Source organism: Antennarius striatus, chromosome 2 (genome assembly GCF_040054535.1).
Source record: "Antennarius striatus isolate MH-2024 chromosome 2, ASM4005453v1, whole genome shotgun sequence".
In the NCBI taxonomy this organism is placed as follows: Eukaryota; Metazoa; Chordata; class Actinopteri; order Lophiiformes; family Antennariidae; genus Antennarius; species Antennarius striatus.
In genome coordinates, this window is record NC_090777.1 from 19532954 (window position 1) to 19554908 (window position 21955).

The window sequence follows — 21955 nt, forward strand, 5'->3', positions numbered from 1 at the left end:
TGTGTGTATTTAAAGTAGGCAGCTACAGGCAACCTCTGCTAAGCTTTTTGAAGCTTTGCTGGAATGAACACAACGGAAGTCAATAGCACAAAAACATGTGGTGCTGAAAGTAGAAGACGAATATACAAAACAACCAGGAGCAAACATTTGTGTTTACAGGTGGAAGGTATGACACCACAATGTCAGTAAAATGTGATCCTTTACTGCGTTTTAGCCTCTCAGATCCATCCCTGGAAATTGGTTACTTAGTTGCTTGATGGATTGGTTGTTTCATTGGAGGCAAACCCTGCCAAGCTTCTATCCCAGTCACCAAACAACAATGTATGTTGGAAATTTACTTGTGCTGCTATTTTTGTGCATTTCGGCTGCAGGCATTGAGATATGATCTATTGTTGCTCTCTCGGTCACTTGCTTGGTTGTTTCAGCAGTAACCCTGCAAACCCTGCCAACCTTCTAACCCTGCCAATATGGCCTATTTTGTGAAGGCTTTGATTATATTTTGATTAAAAAGTATAAGCAAATATTATGTTTGGTTAATGTTAACATATTAAGCTGTCACTTTTTCTGGCATGGTTAAGTACCACTACAAAATGAGATTATAATTAAGCTACAATAATATGATATCCTAATCAGTTTTTTAAAGTGTAAGCTGTTCAGAATGTTTAAGTTTGTACATAACAATATTTATGTAACCTGGTCAAAATGGCAGCTTGTACTTGTCTTGTTTCTTTTATTGCAGACATTTTGTGTAACCCATTGGGTGCCATTCACTGCATACTTCAGCTCCCTTGCCGATGCATCTCAATGTAGAAAAATAATCCTGTTATTCATGGAACTTCTGCTCAGTCACACTAGGAGCCCGGTCTCATTTCTCCAGTGTCATCCAGATGCAGAAAGTGCTGTTGTGCATCTGGATGGGATTCAACTAACGTTAATATACGTCTGATGGAATCACATCTATGTCCCTGTGAGACACACATAGCACACATATGTCACCTATACACTGTCTATCTTAAACTTTGCTGCTGTTTTATGACAACCAGGTTTATAGCAGGAAGGTTTTGTTGTCGACCACAGGCTGAAAAAAGGTAACGTGTTTGGATCAAAAGGCACAACAAAGCTCCAGGAGGTGATGAGCTGAGATGAGTTGTTGCTTCAAAAACTGTAAAAAAAAAAAAATTTTTAAAAAGTGAAACAACATTAAATGCTAAATGCATTCCTTTTCATGTGGTGATATAATGAGGTCATTGTTTAAGTTTTGATTACACAAATTATGAGCGGGGCTTTAATCATTGCAATACTTGATTCATCGTCTGAACAGATGAAGCTCTCATCAAACACCTGCAAACTAAAAACAACTTGTTTTGGCCAAGAAATAGAATTCTGAAGTCAACAACTGAGAAACTTTCTTTCTCAAAGTTATAACAGTTTTCCCATTCGTCCCTGTGTTTTCTCTGGATAACGAGCACAACCTTTCTCTAGACAAGCCAATTTCACCCCCACCCTCGTGAACACAACATTCTTCACTATCAGTTCACAAGAAATGCCCAGTTGTCTCTCTCATTCTGTTGTATCGTAATGTATTCCTTTTTTCCTTTGCATCAAATAACAGCTGATTCTCGTCTCCCTCACAGGTCCGCCGCTCCTTGACTCCCTTCCCTGGTGCTGTGCAGTGACTAATGGTATGCAAATCATGTTACACTGGGCCGCCCTGACCTCCAGTGGGGTGTTCAGTGCCATAGATTCCAATCAGCTTAGCGACAGACATTGAATAGATATTAACAGTGTGAGAGTGTTAAACTGTGGCACCAGGACTCCCTTTCAGATATTTTTACGTCACCTTCCAGCAGATGCCGGTGTGCTGTCATGTCAGAAATAAACACTTTCTGGTCTGAGAGAAGAGAAACACACACAAAAAAAATCGTCTTTGCCTTTCTTTGACGGCACCTTTCTCCAGAGGTCTCACTTATTACTGTTAGGACAAATTTAAATTGCCTCATTACCAGTACAATTTTCAAAACCAAGACCTTTAATAAGCACAACATTTATTAAATAAACAGTTTCTTCTCATGGTGGGAAAAAGAAAGTTTTTAAATTTTGTATGACACAAAAGTCCTTGAAAGGACATAAAAAGAGCTATTTATCCAAACAGACTTTTTGCCAAATTACAAAACCAGAATTGTACCAAACAATTCTCTGTTTCATCAGACAAAAAGTGTTCTTGTCCTATCAGCACAGTTGGGTTTTCTATGCCTAAGCAGGAACACTCATTACTTGAGAGGGACTTCTTTTAAATGCTTTGCCTTGGAACCCAAATAGGCCATTTAGTGAGGCAGCAGAATGCACTAATTGTGTGTGATGTCCCGAGGCAGAGGATGCTGATTACTGTAAGCTGTCTAAAGCACTTCACCTACCAGTTAAATAACACGGGCAAGCACAGGGCAAAGAAACCGAGGGCCACCTTCCTTCATTCCATTTAAAGTATCAGGAGACTAAAATGACAGATTTTCAGTTTCATCAAAGCTGGACTTTCACTCCCAATCATTATTCAAACCTGTGACAAGTGTTCCATCAAATTCCAGCCAATTTGAAGAACCAACAACTTTAAGGCAGCTGTGAGACTTAATAGTTAAAACCAGTTGGGAATGTCCTCAACTTTAATTTTATCCGAGTAAAGCAAGAAATGTTTTAGCTTTGCTCCTTGAAACTTCAGGACAGAATTATAAAAAATGCACTTTACATTGTTGGTGTCTTGTTGGGTCAAGTGCATTTGGATTGGGGTCTTTTTTTTTTCTGCTTTGATCAGTTTTAGAAAATCACAAACAGGTGAAACTGAAATGTCCAAAACTGTTACTAACATAGGCTACATACATTAGCAGATTTGAAGTAGTTATTTCCAATGATGAGAGTATTACATATATTTTGTGAGGTTATACGTTATTTTTAAGAAAAAATTATGTACAACCAGGGCACAAGATTAGTTTTTCTCTTAAACTTTGACATGCTGTTAGCAGGACTTAAGATGAGACTGAAAGCTAACCTAATCAATTTTTTTCATTATGGTCAAGGCGTATTGATAATTTGAAAATCTGACACAAGAGCCAACAATTATGCTCCTGTGGCTTTAGAGCCATTTCGACTTTCTTCTCTCTGAAAATTTTCTGCTCGTTTAAATTATTATTTAGAACAGCGATGTTTATCGAATCAAGCTTTTTGTGATTTCTATCAAACATTGGCTCTGCTTTGTAATTTAATTAAAGAAGTGATGAAATGAATCATACTGTATCTTTATCAAAACAAGCAAAAGTTCAAGGGAAGAAGATTGAAAACACTTTCATCTTTATGTTTTCATTTGTTTGACATTTCACTCTCAATACAGCATTGTGACGCAGGCTCTATTGAGCTGGGAAGATACATCTCACTTCACTTAAATAAAACACACTTTGTCACTGATATCAGAGCCAATGAAACATTAAAGAAATATTCTATTACGTTCCGCATACATACATACATACATATACACATCCAAATGTTTATTTTTTAAAATGACAGTACCTATGAGGCTAAATTAATTCATTGGTATCGGCCCCAGTTCAGACATGAAGTGCATAGCTCTCAAAATGGATGCTTGTATTTATAATAATGTATATATATATTTCTACATTTCCATAAATCCCTTACCTCCCTTGGGTAAAACCACCCACAGCAGGTCTTGTATTTTTGTTTATGGTTCATTTCCTGCTTCACATATATAGCACTAGACCACAGAGTAGCCTAATGGGTTCAACATGCTAATGTTTATTTATACACTCGTGTGCAGTATATAGTGTACCAAGAGAAAAGGTTACACCATTTGTGTGAAATAGAAAACAGGCTTTTCAGTAAGTCACCATTCACGTGCAAACAGGGAATCACTAAGCTTCGCATTTCTTCAGCTCCTAGTAATGTCATCGTCTGCAAACAAAAGCAGAATTTGAATGGGGAAGTATTTGTGTCATTTCAGTGCATCATATCTTATATTCCATTCATTAGCATCCATTTCTATCCCCTATATCGCTTCAATTGGATACTACTACATATTTCTGCTAAAAGAAGGTGGGAACAAACACAAGGCAGAATAAGAGAGAGGTGGAAGTTTGGGGAACAAAATGAATTGGACAACACCATAATGAAAAGGGGAGTCAAAGAAGGAAAACAATACGCTGGATGGAAGGAGAAAGAATAAATGAGAGACGAAATGTGGAAAATTGAGAGAGGGGTGCTGATGTGTTTCTTAAGTAGGTTATTGGATGCAGTGTGCCTTGGCAAGCCTTGTTTAAGCATGGCTAACAGATTTTCTCAGTCCCTGCAGGAGCCATTCCAAAAAACTCCATCCAGAGAGCCACTGTCGGAAAGCATGACAGGGAAATGGAGCACATGGCCATTAAGCAACTTCTGAGCTATTGTCCATAAGAGGAGGGGAGGGAGCTTCCATCGCCCATGGATCCTGTTTAGCTGTTCAAAAACCACAGATTTAATAAAGCTGCAGCCTTAATTGAGCATCATCAGGAACAGAGAAAGAGAAAAAGAGAAACCTACTTTTCCCATGTCTCTGAAATGTTGCTGACACAAGAGCTGTTGGGGGAGTTAATAGCAGTACATGCCAACACTTTCATAAGGCCTCAGTTCCTCAGTGAATTGTGGTCTACAACAACAACTAAATCATCCTCATCAACCTCTGCTAAATTGTGTGTTGCATCAGCACATGTCATTGGAGATCAAGGTGCCCCACTCAAGCAGTACAATCAATGCTTTTGTCCATCGTGTTCTGGGAGCTACTCAGCCTCCTGCTTGTCTCTGATGTGGTCCGTGAAGCCTAGTTTACAGCACACTGGTGAAGACTGTCTCTTGATCCCGCTCATCTTCTTATTCAGAGCTGAGAGACACCAAGCTCTGTAATCCGCCGCTACCAATCCTCAGCAGAGTTCATGGTCGACTCCAAAGCACTGTTGTTCACACAAACCCCCTACTGCTGGGGCCAGCACCGCCTCACACTTCACACACACTCCACTCTACAGTTATATGTACAAACACAACCTTCATTTTTAGTAAAACCATCCTTCTCACTCACCAAAAAGACAAACATAGCTGAAAAACCTACGTGGGTGCCATTGGCTTCATGGTTCATATTTCCCCATTTTGATTTTAGCTGGGTTGATTGTGCCATGTGTCTCATGCCAAATTCAATCCTTTCTCTGGGCTCAATCACCTCCTTAATGACAGTAATTGTATTGAGGAGGCCCCCGGTCATGTTAAATTACCCATTCCCATCCAAGCACATGAGTCTAATCTTGCGGTGTAATATATGACGCAGATGGCTCTATAAGACGGACATATTCATCACCCCCTCATCTTTGCTGAAATGTGCAAATCTAGCAGAAGACACATGTCAGATTTGAATGGGTGGCGTTGGGTTTTCATTATCTGATAGTATCTGGGAACTCGTGTTTGCAAAGTTAAAATTCTTCTATTTGTCACCTTGAGAAGATAAGTAAAGGAAAAAGCACTCCCTGTCGCGGAATGGCTCTTAGACTTGTTGGGTGATTGTGAACACAGTAATTGAACACTTACCCAAGAGGCTTCTCTAAGCGGCTGGCAGGTGAGCCCACAATCTCTCCCAGTGTACAGTGAACTTGTCCCAGGAAATCCTGCCATGGGGGAGCATAAAGTGGGATGGAGAGAGACGTAGGTTTGGGGCAAAGGATAGGGGCGTTCAGGTGGATCACGAGGGGGTAATAAGCAGAGTCGGTGAGGAGTTAAGCACTGTTATTAGCATTGTACCGTTATAAATTAGGACATCTGAGGCAGACACGTACGTTAAAGTCGGTCGGCTTCCAGGGTGAAGGAGGAGGAGGAGGAGGAGAGAGAGACCAGGCAGCAGCAGTGACACAACAGAGCATATCATGGAACAGAAGGCACACAACTCAAAGTACCAGACCGTCATCAAACAAGTGCAAGAGAGAAGAGTAGCTATGTGAAGGAGCAGGCTCGCAGAATGAAATAGCAGAAGGTAAAGACTCAGAGTCTTCAAGAAAGAAAAAGGAAAGTGAAAGACCATGAGAAGTGGAAGGCAGCAAAGGCGAAGAGAGTTTTAAGCATGTACCAGCTTGTTTCCAGACCATGCAGCATAATGCAACAACACAACAATAAAAGCATCACAGAGATTACAGCGTAAATAATGAGGATATTGGTCGTACGCAAACCAAACGCTTCAAATATATTCTGTATGTGTTTGTAAAGCCCCAGCGGATGATCATTTATCAAAGCTTTCAGCATGAACATACATTTACCTGCGTGAATGTTGAGAATAAAGTGCTGCCATCTAAATAAATGTCTGTTGTTTTGAATAAATTTTGTGCTGTTTTGGAATTGAACATCTAAATTGCAAACAACAGCACAGAGCACACAGGAAATACATTGAAAAGCTTTGATAATGATGTGCGATGCTTCATTTCTCATCAAACGAAGGTAATGAGGGTGCAAAACTCTGATTACTATGGCTCTGAAGGAATAAAGTATCTCATTTCAAAAACTGAAGTAGGTGGAAGGTATAAAAAAATCTAAACCATCAAATTGGGCAAAAGGGCAAATCACTCATTCTCCTGAAATATATTTGAGTGTTGATATGCTGTTGGCTTTGGTTTGCATAAAACCTACACTCTAGACACATATACTAATGTCGCTCCTTGATCCTTAAAAATTGTTCTTCACTTACATGCTTTGCCAGATCTGGACTTTTAGAATCAATATCATACCTAAGAGCACAAAAAGGAAACAAGTGATGAGGGCAAATATGTGGGCAAAAACATGATAAGACCTAACAAATTAATACAGACTCCTAATACAGAACACTGGCTGCAGCGTGGGCATTTTCTCTCCATCAATCACCCATCTGGGTCAGTGAAAACACAAAGGGGCCCAGCCAATTAAAAAAATCCGTAAGCAATAATATGACATGTAATGAAGGAAGTCATCCTATAGTTTATGAATGTAATTTTAGCACTATGCCAAGGGAATAGTTGTGGAACAATCCACCAAAACAGACAAAGTTTTTGAGCATCTGCCACTCAAACACAATGTAAAAGTAATTAAAGCTCAGTACGCCCAGGCTCCCACCTCTGTGATAAAGAGAGATGTAAATGAGATACATTAATTGCGAGGGGATGCACTTCCTCCTTTTCTGCTCCAAAGTTGCATCATTAGAACACCCCAAATGAATTCATTAAGCGTCTAAAAATCCTCAGAGACTTGTAGCTCTGTCCTGGATAGTCCACCAGGGACATCCTGCTTGAAGGGAGAGAAGAAAAAGATTTTTTTGTTGTTGTTGTATTTGGGAGAGTAGGACATCTTTAGGAAGCAGGAAAAGTGGGAAATAATCCTTATTTTTCTCAGACATTAGAAATGAAACCCAACCCTGTTGACCGTCTCACTAGCCTGTCCTTTTTTCAGTAGGAGGAGGGCAGCTATTTTTGGCAGAGGAGCTGGTATCAGATATTTCCTTTACTTAGGAGATTAAGAATAAAATTTTGCAACATATATTAATTATTCTACCAATTTTCTGTCAATGAAAGACTGTTGAGGCATCAATGAATAATTCCTTGGGGGGAGCTGAGCTGGTGACAAAGGAGTGAAGAGAAGAGACAAGTGAGAGGAAATGAGAGAGGGAAGATGAGAAAGGGATGAAGAGATTGAGGGAGGAGGTGAAGAAGTGAAGAAATCTTAAACCAATGAAACGTAGGAGTGAATTGGAGGACTGGGTTATTAGAGGGCAGCACTTTGTGTGTCTGAAGAAGACTGACTCAAATGGATTAACTCACACGTCAAAGCGAAGGTTCTGCTTCTCTTCAAAGAAGTAGTCGAGGATGTATTTCCTTACGAAGTCTGGGTTTAGAGTGTTGTCTATCACCTCTGTTCTTCCAAACTAGATCAGAATCAGAAGTGGAAAGTAAGGAAAAGGCAGACAGAGGAAGTCTTGAGAGCACTGCTTTGAATTGGCATATCACACACACAGAAACTACATGTGCAGCTACATTATCTAACACCCCCAGTCTATTCTTCCTACGGCAGCTGTGAACTCACAGCTTTGGTTAAACTCAGATTTGATTAGCAGAAGTCAGTATCAGCTCTTTCACAACTCTTTTCACTTTGCTGAGATAAGCAAGCTTGAGGAAAGCTTTTAAGGAGTCCAATAACACTAATTTAATTAGAAAAGTACCACATTAACACTGGTGTTGCTCAACAGAGCCACTTCAAAACAAAGGCCTGAGGATGGGGTAAAAACAATGACTTTAACATTAGAGGGGAATTTACAGGAGAAAGAAGAAACTATTTCCTGTCTGCAGTTTGAGGGAGAAGATGGAGACCTGCTGGCTGAAACAAAACAAAAAATGTCAGCGATATAGAGCAAGACCTTCTGATGATTTGATGTGTAAATAAACAAATCAAGAGACACAAAAAGCTCAGCTTCTCCTGCACATGCATGCTAATTGTATCTAAAATGAATAATTCAGATTCAGAGAATTGAGGTTGAGCTGCATCAAGAAAAGATCTCCAGTAGAAAGAAAATGACAGCGAATTAATAGCTGAGCTTAATGAGGAGATGAAACAGCAGGATTACAGGCTCACAGCTTTGTGATTACATCCAGTAAAAAAGAAAAAAAAAAGAGAGAGAGAAAAAGAGGAGGGGGGGCTTAAAGGTGCAGTCAGCAAATCCAATCCAAAATATTTTTATCAAATGTAGTGAATATCTACTGACAGGTTGCAAGCTGTCAATTCGGTTATGTTAACCAGCTTGAATCTGTTCTGTGGTTCTCTTCTGTTTTTGTTGCTTGCGATAAGTATACGCACATATTCAATGCAAACGGGCAGTTGTACAAAAAAAAAAACCACTCAAGCAATAAATAATTTGGGCGCTAAGCAACAGCACCAGAGTGACAGAACGAAATTTGCTCATCACCAAAAATGAGGAATCCCAACTGCAGCAATATTCCAGTTCCAGTCGCTTACCATTCAACGCTGGTTGGCTGAAACTATTATGGAGGGAGAAGTGTGTGCCGTTATTGGCAACACTGAAACAGCCATTCACCAGAAAGAAATAGCCTGACCCTCCCAAAAAGTTATTCTGAACAGGAAGTGATTACGACAAAGCAACAGAGCAAAAAATTGCTAAGACGACAAGAACCGGCAAAAAAATAAATAAAAAATATATTGTTTGAATGCAGCAGATTCCAGATCATCAGCAAAAGGGGAGTCATTTATAGTTCCTGTCAGCTACTCCTCCATGATGAACAAAACTTAGATTTTGTCACACTTGAAATTAGTTCCTTGGAATTACACATTCTTATTCAGGACCAGCAGACCCTTTTTTGTTGCATTTCTTTTTTGGCGGCTACCCATGGCACTAGCTTCCTAGCGCTAGCTTTTGCACAAGCACATCCATGAATTTAGCCATGGAGTTTGTGAAAAAGCAGTGAAGAGTGAGTCATATTTGTTTGACTGTTGAAATAAAACATAATTCGAAATCTACTTTCTTCACAACTCAGATTATTGTTGGAGGTCAACAGAACAGTGATGCAGCAAAACCAACAGAGATTGATTTTATGTGGCATATGGCAGTTTGAGAGAGCGGGTGTGCTGAAGTGTGACCTCCCATCAAACAAAAAACTATGTGTAAGTCTTTAGAAGTTTAACTCCTCTGTGGTGCCACGTCTCCTCCGAGTTTTTCATCCCTGTCAAACAAAGTCACCCTCCTTCCCAGCAGATTGAATGATGATAAAGTGAAGATAAGTCATTTTCAATGATAGGATGAGGCAGCAGGAGGCTAATAGCATATTAATTTTTTATCAAAAGGCAAAACTTGACAAAGGAAGAATCGGCACCAGAAAAAGCACCGGCAAAAAGCCACCTGAGGAAATGACACCTCTCCCAATGCACACATTATTTCTACCTTGCCAAATATGCTGTCAGTAATGCTACATTTTTGAAGTACAAAAAATTTATGTCAACCCTTGGAAAAAGAACGTGAATGTGAGCAGGGCTGACTTCTTCCCTCCAATAACCCTAACTAGGATAAATTATGAGCTGCAATGTCAGAACCTTCATCTTAGTAAAAGGATTCATGTCTGGAACTTTGGCTTGAAGTGAAAAGGGCAGGTCTTGCTTAAATTTAGGGAGGTTATAGTGCATCAGCTCCTCAGGTAAATTAAGGCAGTAGAGAGAGGAAAATCTGTCATGCACTAGGAATAATTACAAAGGAGGGAGTTGAAGATTAAGACTTTAACGTCATGTGGTGACAGTCTGTTGCAGGCTGCAGCTACAGATTTCTACACTCAACTGCATATTCTGGCAAAAAGGTAGTCAAGGGGGGTACAGATGTCAAGTGGAGGTGATGAAGGCATCCTCCTGGAATGAAAACACAGATAAGTATTTGTTTTCCTCCTCTTCTCTTGACAGAGGAGCTGATGATGAGGGGGTATGGCCCACAGAAGGGTAATTGGATTGCAGACGATTGGTGGCACAACGAAAGGTGCTGTGACCAACCATATCCAGTCTCCAGAGAACAAAAACACACGACATGGCAGACGGGGAAAAGAGGCGCTTAGCTTTATCAATACGGCACAGCTTGAGTCTGCTGCTCACAAAAGCAGCAACCAGCTGTCATCGCTGAAACCAAAACCCGTATCTCGTTCGGGGATACGTTCAGGTAGCACCCACAGTCCGTGAGTTCATGTAAACAGAGGGGACAGATGTAACATGCTGACATTTGTATGTTAATCAGTAAAACTAGCTTTATCTAAACAATTTTACTGTTGACACCAGCACTTTGATTTCCTTCAGCCTAAGTCAAGACCAGCCGACTTTCATTGAAAAAAATGTAAATGAAAAGTATGTACAACTAGATGCAAAGCTCAAGTATTAGCTGGTCTGAGTGATTACCATGGCAAAAGGATTAAAAACAACCTGAAATAACCTTTACATTCAATCTGCATGTTTGTAAAACACACACATCCACTCAAAACTGTGAATGAGAGTGTCCTTAAAAATATGTACAGTATGTACCTATCTAATGTTTGACTGAAACTGAGAAGGTTTTAATTGTTTTCCACACAGATTATATATCATCAAAAAAGGGGCATCAGTGTTGAACTCGACTGTCTAATGAACGAACCTCTGTGCTACTCTTATCCTGATTCCAGCATTACATTCCTGCTGCTGGCATCCTGATCTCCTCCCATGATGAACTGAACTAAACTGATAAAAATGGAAGAGAAACTTGTTATTTTCTCCAGCTGGTGTACCATAATCCATAGTCAGCTCTCTGTTGGTGGTCATGGTTGATGTCTCAGTGGACTGTGGATTGACTCTTTTCAGCCCCTTGGTGAAAAATTATTAATTTATGCTTCAAATTGTCAAACTTACCTGTAAAAATAGTTATTTTGGGTAGTGCAAATATTTACTCTGAACACCAGAGCATGCACATGAATAAAGAAAATATAATTGATTACCTAACCAGCATTTTATTATACTTACTTGCTTCATCTCTGAGGTATGAGTAACCACTTCGGGAAAATCAGCAAGTAACCCATATCAATAAAAATAAAATAAAATAAAAAAAAGCTGCCCACTTAAAATGAAGCCTGCATTCATTTCTAATCTTTGTAATCAGACACTGAAATCTGGTTGTCAGCCCAGAATGGCAACAGGAGGCCCTAGTGCTGCAAGCAGCATCTCTCTCCTATATGAGCTCAGTGTAGACCTGGGTGGGTCTGATCTTTTGCTGTTCTGCCCTTACAGCTGGGAACAAACTCTGGATGGGTCTTGGAGAACAGGCCATGCATTCAGTTGGCCTCTGCATCCCTGATGTAACTCTTAAGTCTAGCAGCCAGAGGTGTGAGTCTTGGTTTGGTCTCCAGAGCCTCGTTTATGCCATCTTGTTGCACATCTTTTCCAACCGCCCAGGACCTTTGTCTCATGACCTCTATAAGATGACTGTTTACTAACCAGGCTTTCATGATCTTCAACTACAACATGGGGGTATTCTTTGCAAATGATACTTTCAATGTTATGTCCGAGCATCTCCATAGTTACTGTTGTTCTGGTATAAATGACTTCATTAAATTGATGCCAGCCGTAGTGGTCCTGAACAGAGCTGTGGAAACATCTGCTAGATTCTCTCCTGATGGGATGTTGTCAGTCATCCAGTGGGGATGACTGTGCACTATTTTCTTCTCCAGCTCACTAAAAGCTGTCAGCATGACTGGTGATGGAGTGTCATTTTTAAACCCATTCTCTGTTGGTGTCGATTCAGTCTCTCCATGCTGCTTGGAAGTGTTCCCATTGAATTGGAGCCTCTCCATTTCTAACTGTGATGGATGATCTGAAATTAGATCCCCTTTCCACTTACAGGGTGAATATTAATCCCAGTGACCCTCTGTCTTGCTTTAAATTGCTTTCCTCTACTTTATCTGCCACTGACATCTTATGTATGTCCAATGGCAAACCGCCACGGGGTTCTCTGATGCAGGAACCTTTACAATACAAATAGTCGCCACCTCAGTCAGCCAATCAGTCACAGATAACACAAAGCTCAGCAAGGTATGTATATTCAAAGAGTCAATCACTTACAAATGATTGACAGTCAAAGAATATACCCTGGGAGAGGAGCGAGAAATGGTTGTACACAGATATTGGACTCTCCTGGTCTGATAGAATTGTGTTGACAGAGGGACAGTTGTGATCTCTTACCTCTCTCCACTGTTTGGACTCTGCACCCTGTGTATACAACACAACCACTGAGAACAGACGAGGATCGGGGAGACAGAGCAGAGGAATACATCATCATTAAACAATCTCAATCAAGCAATATCCTTCAAATATCGTTTGTTTTGTTCCTTCTTTTCTGACATTAACCATCAATTATCCCACCACATCTTGACAGCATAATGAAGTGCCAAGCTTGATGATGCCCTACTGCATCAAAATCTGGATATTGTTCACAGGCAAAGACAAAAAAAGTCCAAAGCAAGATCTTAAATAAGACTTTTAGTTGTGTAACCTACAGCACAGTTTCTTAACTGTGAGATTATCCTGATTCCTATTTAATTTTGGGACTTCAAATAAAGCTGATGCTGGCAAACACAATGTGACCTGTCATATAAACTGTAGGCAAAGTTTAATCTTCAGTTGAATACAAAACAGGGTGAGTGACATTTTCCTAGAAGCTTATTTACACAAAGGGCTTGAACCTCCTTCCTATTATGTTAAATGCTTCACCGTTCTCTATCCTTCAGGGAACATCAAAAAAATGGTGTCACCTAAAGAAATTCACTTGGATTCAAAGGCTGATATTTATACTGAGGAAATGTTGTCACATTGCTGTGCAAATGATATGCAGTTATAAAAGGAACATTGGCAAATAGCAGAGTAAACTGCATCAAAGATAAGCTCAGAAAAAGTAAAAAGGTGAATGTCAATGATCCATACTGTGAGCAAAAACAAGCTGAGCTGCAATTAGTATCACAAAGTAGAAAACTTACATGGGTCGGATTTAGAGAAAGTGTCTCGGTCCAACAGATTCCTGTAAAAGAAGCAAACATTGAAATGTCATTGCAACGCAGTCTGTAGTTATGTAAGTCTAATTAATTTCACAGTTCTGCTGCATAACGGTTGGGAAGGTCCATCTTATTTTGTGCAGATATGATATGTAATGATTTCTTCTGTTACACACTTTCATCAAAACTTCCCATAGACAAAGAAGTACATGATAATTACATGGTAATTCACAACCACACAAACCACACTGTCCTTGAGTTTTCATTTCTGGGCGATTAGTACAATAACCACATTGAAGCTTAGTGAAAGGACACACAGGACACTGAGGCAGACTTGAAGCAATTTACCAAGGCTACACAGCCCCTATATTCTAATAAGACAAATGCTGATTTTCTTATTTCACTTTGAAAACACATTAAATCAGACAATAAAGCTATGTACATGTCAGATTTGTTTTATTAAGATGAGTGTTATTTTTCACCACAAAACAAGAGACATACGTACAGTATATGCTAAGTGGCGAAATGTTTTCACTAAATTTAATTAGTTTGTTTGTTTCCATGCATTAACCGAACATTATACAAACTTGCAGTCACTACATTTGTGAAGAAAGAAGTTTGACAGTTTATTTCCATGCCATGAATTTGTCCAGAAAGTCACTCTGATTCTTTCAAAGGAAGAAAAAAAATGCAAAAAATGTGCAATTAACCAGCAGTCAAAATGTCAGGGTTGGTGTTATTGTCAATGATAAAAATTATTTACCGAGATTGTTCTGCTGCAATATTTTCCCCATGATTAAGATTAAATGATGAGGGGAGAACAAATACATCATCGAACATCAAAGGGAATAAATCAGTATGCAGTGGAGCTGACCAAAAAATACTGGGTCCCAATCCATGAGCATCACCGACATGAAATAGGACCAAAACAAGCTCAGCTATGTCTGGGAAAAAGCATGAGGAAGTTCTCATGAGAGCCCTCAGCGATGTTGATGTGCAAATTGGCCATACAATCTGAACACAGAAGCAAACGACTAATGGATCCATTTAATAGTGGGTCCTCCCAAAGTTTATCTCAGGATAGCTGGTGCTCAGACTCTCATAGTTTTATCTGGTAAAGCCAGAGTTTAGAGGACTTGGGGCTAAAAAGATCCTATTCTCAAACTTTAAATGAGTAGAAAGCCTGAATGCTTGGAGACAAATGTGGCTCCAAATAAATTTGAAAATTAAAATGGATTTTATATCTGTATTTCTTCCTTAAATTGACGTAGCTGATGAAATTAGCACTAGTTAGCACAAAAGGCCACAAGCCACACCACAGAGAAGAAGTCCAATTTACTGTGCTATCAGTATTCATCTGTGGGTTTGGGGTTAAATGCCAAGCTCATCTAGCATCCATGAGTCAATGCAAAGACCAATGCATGCATAAATTAGAGTATCGGGCTGATTCAGACCTATAACAACAGCATTTGCACACACTCCATTTTTCATTCAGGTTACTGTTTAATGTCAGGAAAGCTAACATAGAATTTCCCACAACCCAAATCTTCCAAAGCCTAAAATAAATCCTTCTTTGCTGAAGAGGAGCGCTCCAGTTCCCTGACACTGATTATCATCCAACATCTTATAAAAGGAGCCAGGAACATTGATTCATTAAAGATAAGTGCGCCAGCCTATTCACTTATTCTTTATTTTTATCCTCTTTCAACCTGGATTCTGTGTTTGAGTCCCTCGTTTTTTTTTCCTCGTCACTTCACAAGATGCAGTAAAGCAGTTATCACAAAAAAACATAAAACTAAGTCACCATCGGTTCCTCCAACATCACAGATGAAACACAATTTCCAGATTACCCAAATCATATTATATTCAAATCCATACATTGCAAATGAATAAGCCTCATTCCTGAATCCTGATTGAGAGACTCGTCTATTAAAAACACATGCCGTTCAGAAGAATCATTTTCCCTCCAGGTAGCAGCAAGATTTCAATGAATATAGATGAGATTTGTGGAATCCAAGCAACAGGACATCAGTCATGTGTACGTCTTACTGCATCGCTGGACACAAAATCTTCTGTCACAGGAGAACGTGAGGGATGACAGATGCTGTTTCGTTGGATATGAGCCCCGGGCAGACCTGACTACAGTTGAAATATTGGCAGTGTAATTATCAATGGAGTTAATAAAGCCATCCATGACGAACTGCCTGTTTGTACCCACTTGTTCCTGTCTGGCATCCAATACATCCAACAATTAGCTTGTCCATCACCTTAGGCTGTCTCTTCACATCGGTGAAAGCTTTCCACAAAAGAAGGCTTTATTTGAGTTACTTAAACTCTCTCTGCTCACGGAACATTTCTGTGAGCGAGTAAATGATTATTACACTGATTTATGCACCAATTAAAATGAATCCACCACATTTGTGGGCACATGACCAGGGAGGGTACAGCAGTTCACGTCTCTAATAATTGTCACCGTCACACTGAAAAAATACTGTTTCAAAAGTCAGCTCTCTCTTCAAACCTCAGTGAGATAAAAGGAGATCACAATCCTGAAGCTGCCATGGAGACAGTATGTTGATGGAGATAAAGTTCATTGAAAGTAGGACAAAAGTAATTACATCCAGCTACTTTTCATCCACACTGCATTTCATGTGTCAGCCTCGTCTCATACTGCAGCACATCTGAGATCACTTTGACCATCTGACTTGAGACGTATGAATGAAGATTCCTAACTTTTCAAGTTTATCATGATCTCTCCTGCCTCATTAAAACTTTGAGTGTATTAATCTCCTTTTGTCAGCTGAATATTTCATTTTTTTAATCACATGCGATTCAAGGTGTGGAGTGTATACCCTATGTAGATCAAACATTGCTACAAAAACAAAATTAGATTGTGATTGAGAACGATTTAAATGCATGATTCTCTCAAACTAAATTTTCTATCACCTTTGAAAAATGTATACGTATTTATTGACTAATTAAGCTTGTATTTATGGGTATGCAAACTTTAATTAATAAGGCAGTACTGGAAAGTTCCCATTAGCATCAACCAACCACTGGCTGCGCTCTGAAGTCAAATGTCTCTGAAGTCCAACTCCCTCAGGCTGTAAATGTGTCATAAAAGTTTTGAGTTTGGCTAAAATTTTAACAAAAGTGAGAAGTGTAAAGGGGGGTTGACCTCTAAAACACTGATATCTGCCGAGCTGAAGGAATACATCAGGATCACGCACTTTTTCCCTGTAAGATCCCTGGAGATATTTCAGCAGCTCCTTGGTGCATGTGACTGATTATTATAAAACCAGACCCTTAATTATCTTCCATTTTCTATGTGGTGTCAAAATCAGAATTGGTGTCTTGACGAAACGGTATCCAATTCAGTGAAAAGTGATTTTTCAAGTCATCTTGAATGTAGCTTAAAGAGCTGCTGGTCATTGATTCTTAAGAGGAGACAACAAATGCAAGTCTTCCTCTTTTACAAGACGGAAAACCTAATTTCTATTGCATTAGAGTAAATGTGACAAGACTGGGGGAAGGAAATATGAAGGATGGTGTCGATTCATTTTCTCATCTGCCCTTCAGCCTTCTTTTTTTTTGACCGAGGGAAGACATTTTCTTTCTGCTCACACATCACGGGGTCAGCAGGTGTAGATTTTTTCTGATATACCCTGAAGCATCTTCTCAGAGGTCAGAGGGTCAGACACAGAGGTGTGCAGCACTTGTACAAACTGGGAGAACATCATTGCTTTGATTGAGGTATTCAGTTTGATTTAAGGGTGTTTTTGTGTTACAGTACAATGTATTTGTGATGTATTATACGGGAAATATCATCAGACAGACTGGCATATAAGAAGCCCCACCAGTGACGTGGATACACTCTTTCAATCCTTCATTTCATCATTGGAAATGATATCAACATGCATAATTGAATACCCAGATCCAGACCTCTATTTCTCAAAAACCCCTCCTTTACATTCAACATAAAATCTTGTTCCTTTATTAGTGACTGACCCATCTCCTGACCTTCACTATGATGACACCAGGTGTCTCCTTTCCCTCTATGTCTTTAATTATTCAATTTCTGTTCAACCTGGGATCTTTCCAGGTCCACAACATCCTGCAGCAGATCACTCCCTTGGCAGCTGGCACACCAGCAGTGGCAGTCATAAAAATTGCTTTTTTGCTAGTTTTATAAATGAGACTGCACATATGCTGTTACTGGCTTTTGGTATGTGATTCGTGCATCCTGGGAATAATTTCACTCTTAACTGCATGCTGTAACAGTTCGTGGTTTATGCAAAGAAAGGTTTATATTCTTCAGAACTGAGGGAGGGAGAGACAGTGGGAAAACAATAAGGAGAACAATAAATCTATAAATCTAATCTATTTCCCTCACTCTCTGTTCCATCTATGAAGAAATATAATAATGACTATAATATAAATATCATATAAAGAACTCGGGGAATTATCCATTCCTCCATTTTCTTCATTTTCTTGAAGATGAGACAAGCGTAATCATCTTGCCCTCAGCTGCTTTGCTGCCTTCCAGGTCATGGATTACGCTGGAGCCTATCCAAGCTAACCACGAGCGAGAGGAAGGGTACATCCAGAAGTGTCGCCATAATGCTAATTTTTATCATCCATAGGTCATAGGCTAAACATGGCTTTTCATAGTACGGTAGTAGCTCAGTCCACTAGGTCTCCAGGTTGGCCCAAACGTTTGGAGTGTGAGCGTGGAGTGTTCAAGTAACTTGCTGCATTACCTTGGATGTTTCCGGATTGTCTCCAACTGTTCCCCCTCACCTTGTTTTTATGGTCTGCATCTCCTTTCGTCCTGTGCCAGTTTGTCTTGTCCTTGTCAGGCTACTAGTGCCATTTCCATGCAAAGTCATGCATTTGGATTCAATCCCAGTTTGATTCTGACATTCTACTTGTCTTCCTCGATAATTTTCAATTACGTATTTTATATGATATAAATTGAACACGAACAATTTGATATGGTGGTCAATCTTATAAATAACTGTGACATGAAAACATAGTGTCATGGTTACATTCTGTGGCTCAGCGTACGTTATCGCTGCTTAAACTAACATCCTTTTTCTGAGTCTAATAAACCCATTTGGTGCCTGAATCTATTTATCATTGATGACTTTACAGTTGAGCATTGTAAGTGAAAAATTGACATTAGAGAAGTAACACTCAAAAAGCACTAGAAAACTAAAAGAACACAAATTGTGAGGAAAGGCATCAGGAGGAAACATTTTCTAAGGTCACACATATTCGCAAGTTGAGGTAACAGCTGATCATAAAATCAAGGCAGAAAATGAAAATATAGATTTAACTGAGTGCTGAACAGAGAGCACAGGGTCAGTCTCAATAGACATCATAATAATAAAGAGAACTATGAAGATAGTGACGGTTGATATGTTGTAGCTAGGCGTGTACCCTATGGGGTGAAAACAGAGTAATAGGTCAGATTAATTAGTGGTGCACTCATGTTGAACATCTGTATAGGTGACGGGATCACCCAAGAGGGAAGTAGTGGTAAACATTCCAAAGCTCTGTGAATGTTCAGAGGTATGGCTATCTCATTGGACAACACTGTCTCCCTCACACACACACACACACACACACACACACACACACACACACACACACAGCAATCGACCTGGAATGTATCAGCTGATACGAAAATAAATCTCCTCCAGATAACAGATAACCTGCTAATTGCATGAGATGCGATCCATGAGATGGAGGCTGCGCCAGCGTTTCCTAGGAGCAATTAAGGCTTTTCACATTAGTCAAGAAATATTAAAGGTTTGAAGTTGCTATTTGTGTTCATCAATCTCCTTTGCACTTGCCTCATTTTCCTGAGGATTTTCCATAAGTGTATTTAAGTACAATGACTGTGTCTCCATGACAAACTGAGTTTTATAAACTCTGGCATTTCAGCTTCTTCCTGATGTTAGCAACTTGATAAAACAGCAGGATTTTTCCGGGTGGCTCACAGTGGAGACAGTATGCACACATACCTAAAACAATGTGAGATGTTGACCAGTGGCTTATTGAGTCCAAGGTTTGCATCTCACATGCATATGAAACTAAATTCCTCTTCCAGGCCCTTGAATTATACTGGTTACATCAATTTCTGTTGATAAATCAAAATTCATGTACTTTCACTTCACTAACATTAGCAGTCTCAATGATTGCTGTCTCCTGCTGATATCGTTTTTGTGGTTTTCTGTAGGTGCTTCCCACTGGTCAAGCTCATTATACCCACAGTACACACACATAAAAGACACACATGAACGTGTGCAAACAATGCCAGTATATGACCACCTGGAAAAACATCATTCCATCAGAGACGGTGGTCACAGAACACAAAAGCAATTTGAAACCAAACAAATCTAGAGGTTTAGATGGCCGTTTCAGGAAACCTCTCCTCTGATCCTTGTAAAGAGTTTTGATGGGTTTAGATTTAGTCTGTTCCCTGTATTACTTGACTGGTTTGTTTCCCATGCAGTGTTCCCCTTACTTACATCTCTTCTCTTTGCTTTTCTTCTCTATGTTCCTGTTCCCTGTTGGTCCATTGCTCTGTGATGTCACACCCTTGTCTTCTCCAGGTTGTGTTTTGATTCACCTATCTTGTTATTGTTCTGTTTTCCTTCTATGTTTCTCACAAATTTTCTGGCTTATTTTTTCCACCTGTGTCTCATTATCTTGTTGTGGATTAAGAGTTGTCCTTTGTGGGTTCACCCTGTGTTTGCTTACTGTGATTTCCTTTGCGCCCTCCGTTTTTCTGTGTTAGATTTGCTCAGTTTTGTCATTGTCTCCCTGTTGGATTTTATAATTGTTACTTTGGACATATCATTTTGAGCTGGAACCGTTCACTGTATGTTCCTCATTTGACATTAAATTCCTGAATGAATCTCTTTGTTCTGGCCGCATTTGTGTCCAAAATTCAAACTTAGGCATTTTTCAGCCTTCTGATGAGTCGACACTCAACAGTCGATTCAGTGAAGAGCAGGAAATTGAGATTCAGGACACCTGCTTCGCATAAAAATAATTTTCACCTTTGTCAGGAGCACATAGTGTGGGATAGTTAACAGAAAGTAAAATACATGTTACCAGTTCAACTTTTTTCATTCCTTTTGTCAGTAAAAAACTGGACAGATTAACAAAATCAAAAATGCGGGCACAAAATTAGCCATTCTTTCATTCAACCAGCAACATGACATAAAAAATATGAAAAATAAACACATGCATTTCAAAAATACCACCTTGGCTCGTTCAATTGTAAAGCTTCTAATGAATAAGACCAATAAGAAACAAACTTCAACTTTAACTTAGATTAGAATAGGCACTTTCTGCAGAAGCCTATAATCAGTTCAATCATTAATCTGTTTGTTCCTTCTGGTTAAATTTATCTTGTACAATGCATGCATTTTGACTGATAATCAATTTTCCTACAGTGAAAATTATATTTGCACCCAAACACATTTTCACCCACACAGAATAAGTATGCCTTCTGGCTTGTGTATAACATCCCAACGATTTGTATTTTAAAGAAACATTTGATTCAGATATGTCAACATAAATTACAATAACATGACAATCAGTAGCTTCTCAGGCTTTCAGCTGACACCATCAACACATGACAGACCTTTAACGCAACGTGGGGAAAACTTCACGAAGCAACATGTCACATTTTGTGATGTTAGGTCAAATAGTCTCTGACACATACACCCACAAACACGCTCTGAGGACCCTCCAGGATCTCTGAAAATAATGACAGAATCAGTTTGATATTTCTTAGCCAAGAGGGACTGCTTTGATTTCGTATTGCAATGGCACACTCTTGACTTCCATGTCATTCCAATCAGCACTCTCAGATGACACAGACAACAGTCGGTCTTATATAGACCACCGGTATGGCACTGTGACTGTGTTTCCATGGGCTCCCTCTCAGCTGTAGATCCCAAATGAGAAAATATTAATATCATTGACACAACGACAAGGCAAGTACGTGGGATCAAAACTCATTTTCACAGTGTCAAGGGTTTATGCGCAATTATCTGCTTCAATGGCCTGTGAGACTCTTCTGCTACAATCTTAACATCTCCAAAATTGGAAGAAAAAAAACATGCTTCCCGTTGACGCCCTCATGTCTCTCTGCCTCTTACCCAAAAACAGATGTGACACATTACTCACACACAAAAGCCACCTTACAAGATAGAAGCTGCCAGTTTGCCTCAGGTCAGTCCTGACCCTGAACTCGATATGAAAGGAACTGCACGGTAAAAGCACAGCAAATTGAAATTCCTGTTTGCTCTGAGACATCATTTATTAATATTTTATGCTCTTACACA

General features: G+C 39.5%; 1 protein-coding gene across 2 annotated transcripts in view; it reads right to left on the reverse strand.

Annotated features, from left to right (window-relative positions):
- The window catches only part of cpne5a (copine Va), a 63569-nt gene that overhangs the window by 36759 nt on the left and 4855 nt on the right, over nucleotides 1-21955 (reverse strand). The window contains exons 2-7 of one of the 2 annotated variants that reach the window (XM_068331185.1): nucleotides 13575-13615; nucleotides 12784-12830; nucleotides 7857-7960; nucleotides 6755-6794; nucleotides 5856-5870; nucleotides 5611-5687 (exon numbers count right to left, since the gene is read on the reverse strand). In XM_068331185.1, the coding sequence (XP_068187286.1) occupies nucleotides 5611-5687; nucleotides 5856-5870; nucleotides 6755-6794; nucleotides 7857-7960; nucleotides 12784-12830; nucleotides 13575-13615 (324 nt within the window). The remainder of the gene's footprint in view (nucleotides 1-5610; nucleotides 5688-5855; nucleotides 5871-6754; nucleotides 6795-7856; nucleotides 7961-12783; nucleotides 12831-13574; nucleotides 13616-21955) is intronic. The other variant, XM_068331177.1, reaches the window with a different exon arrangement.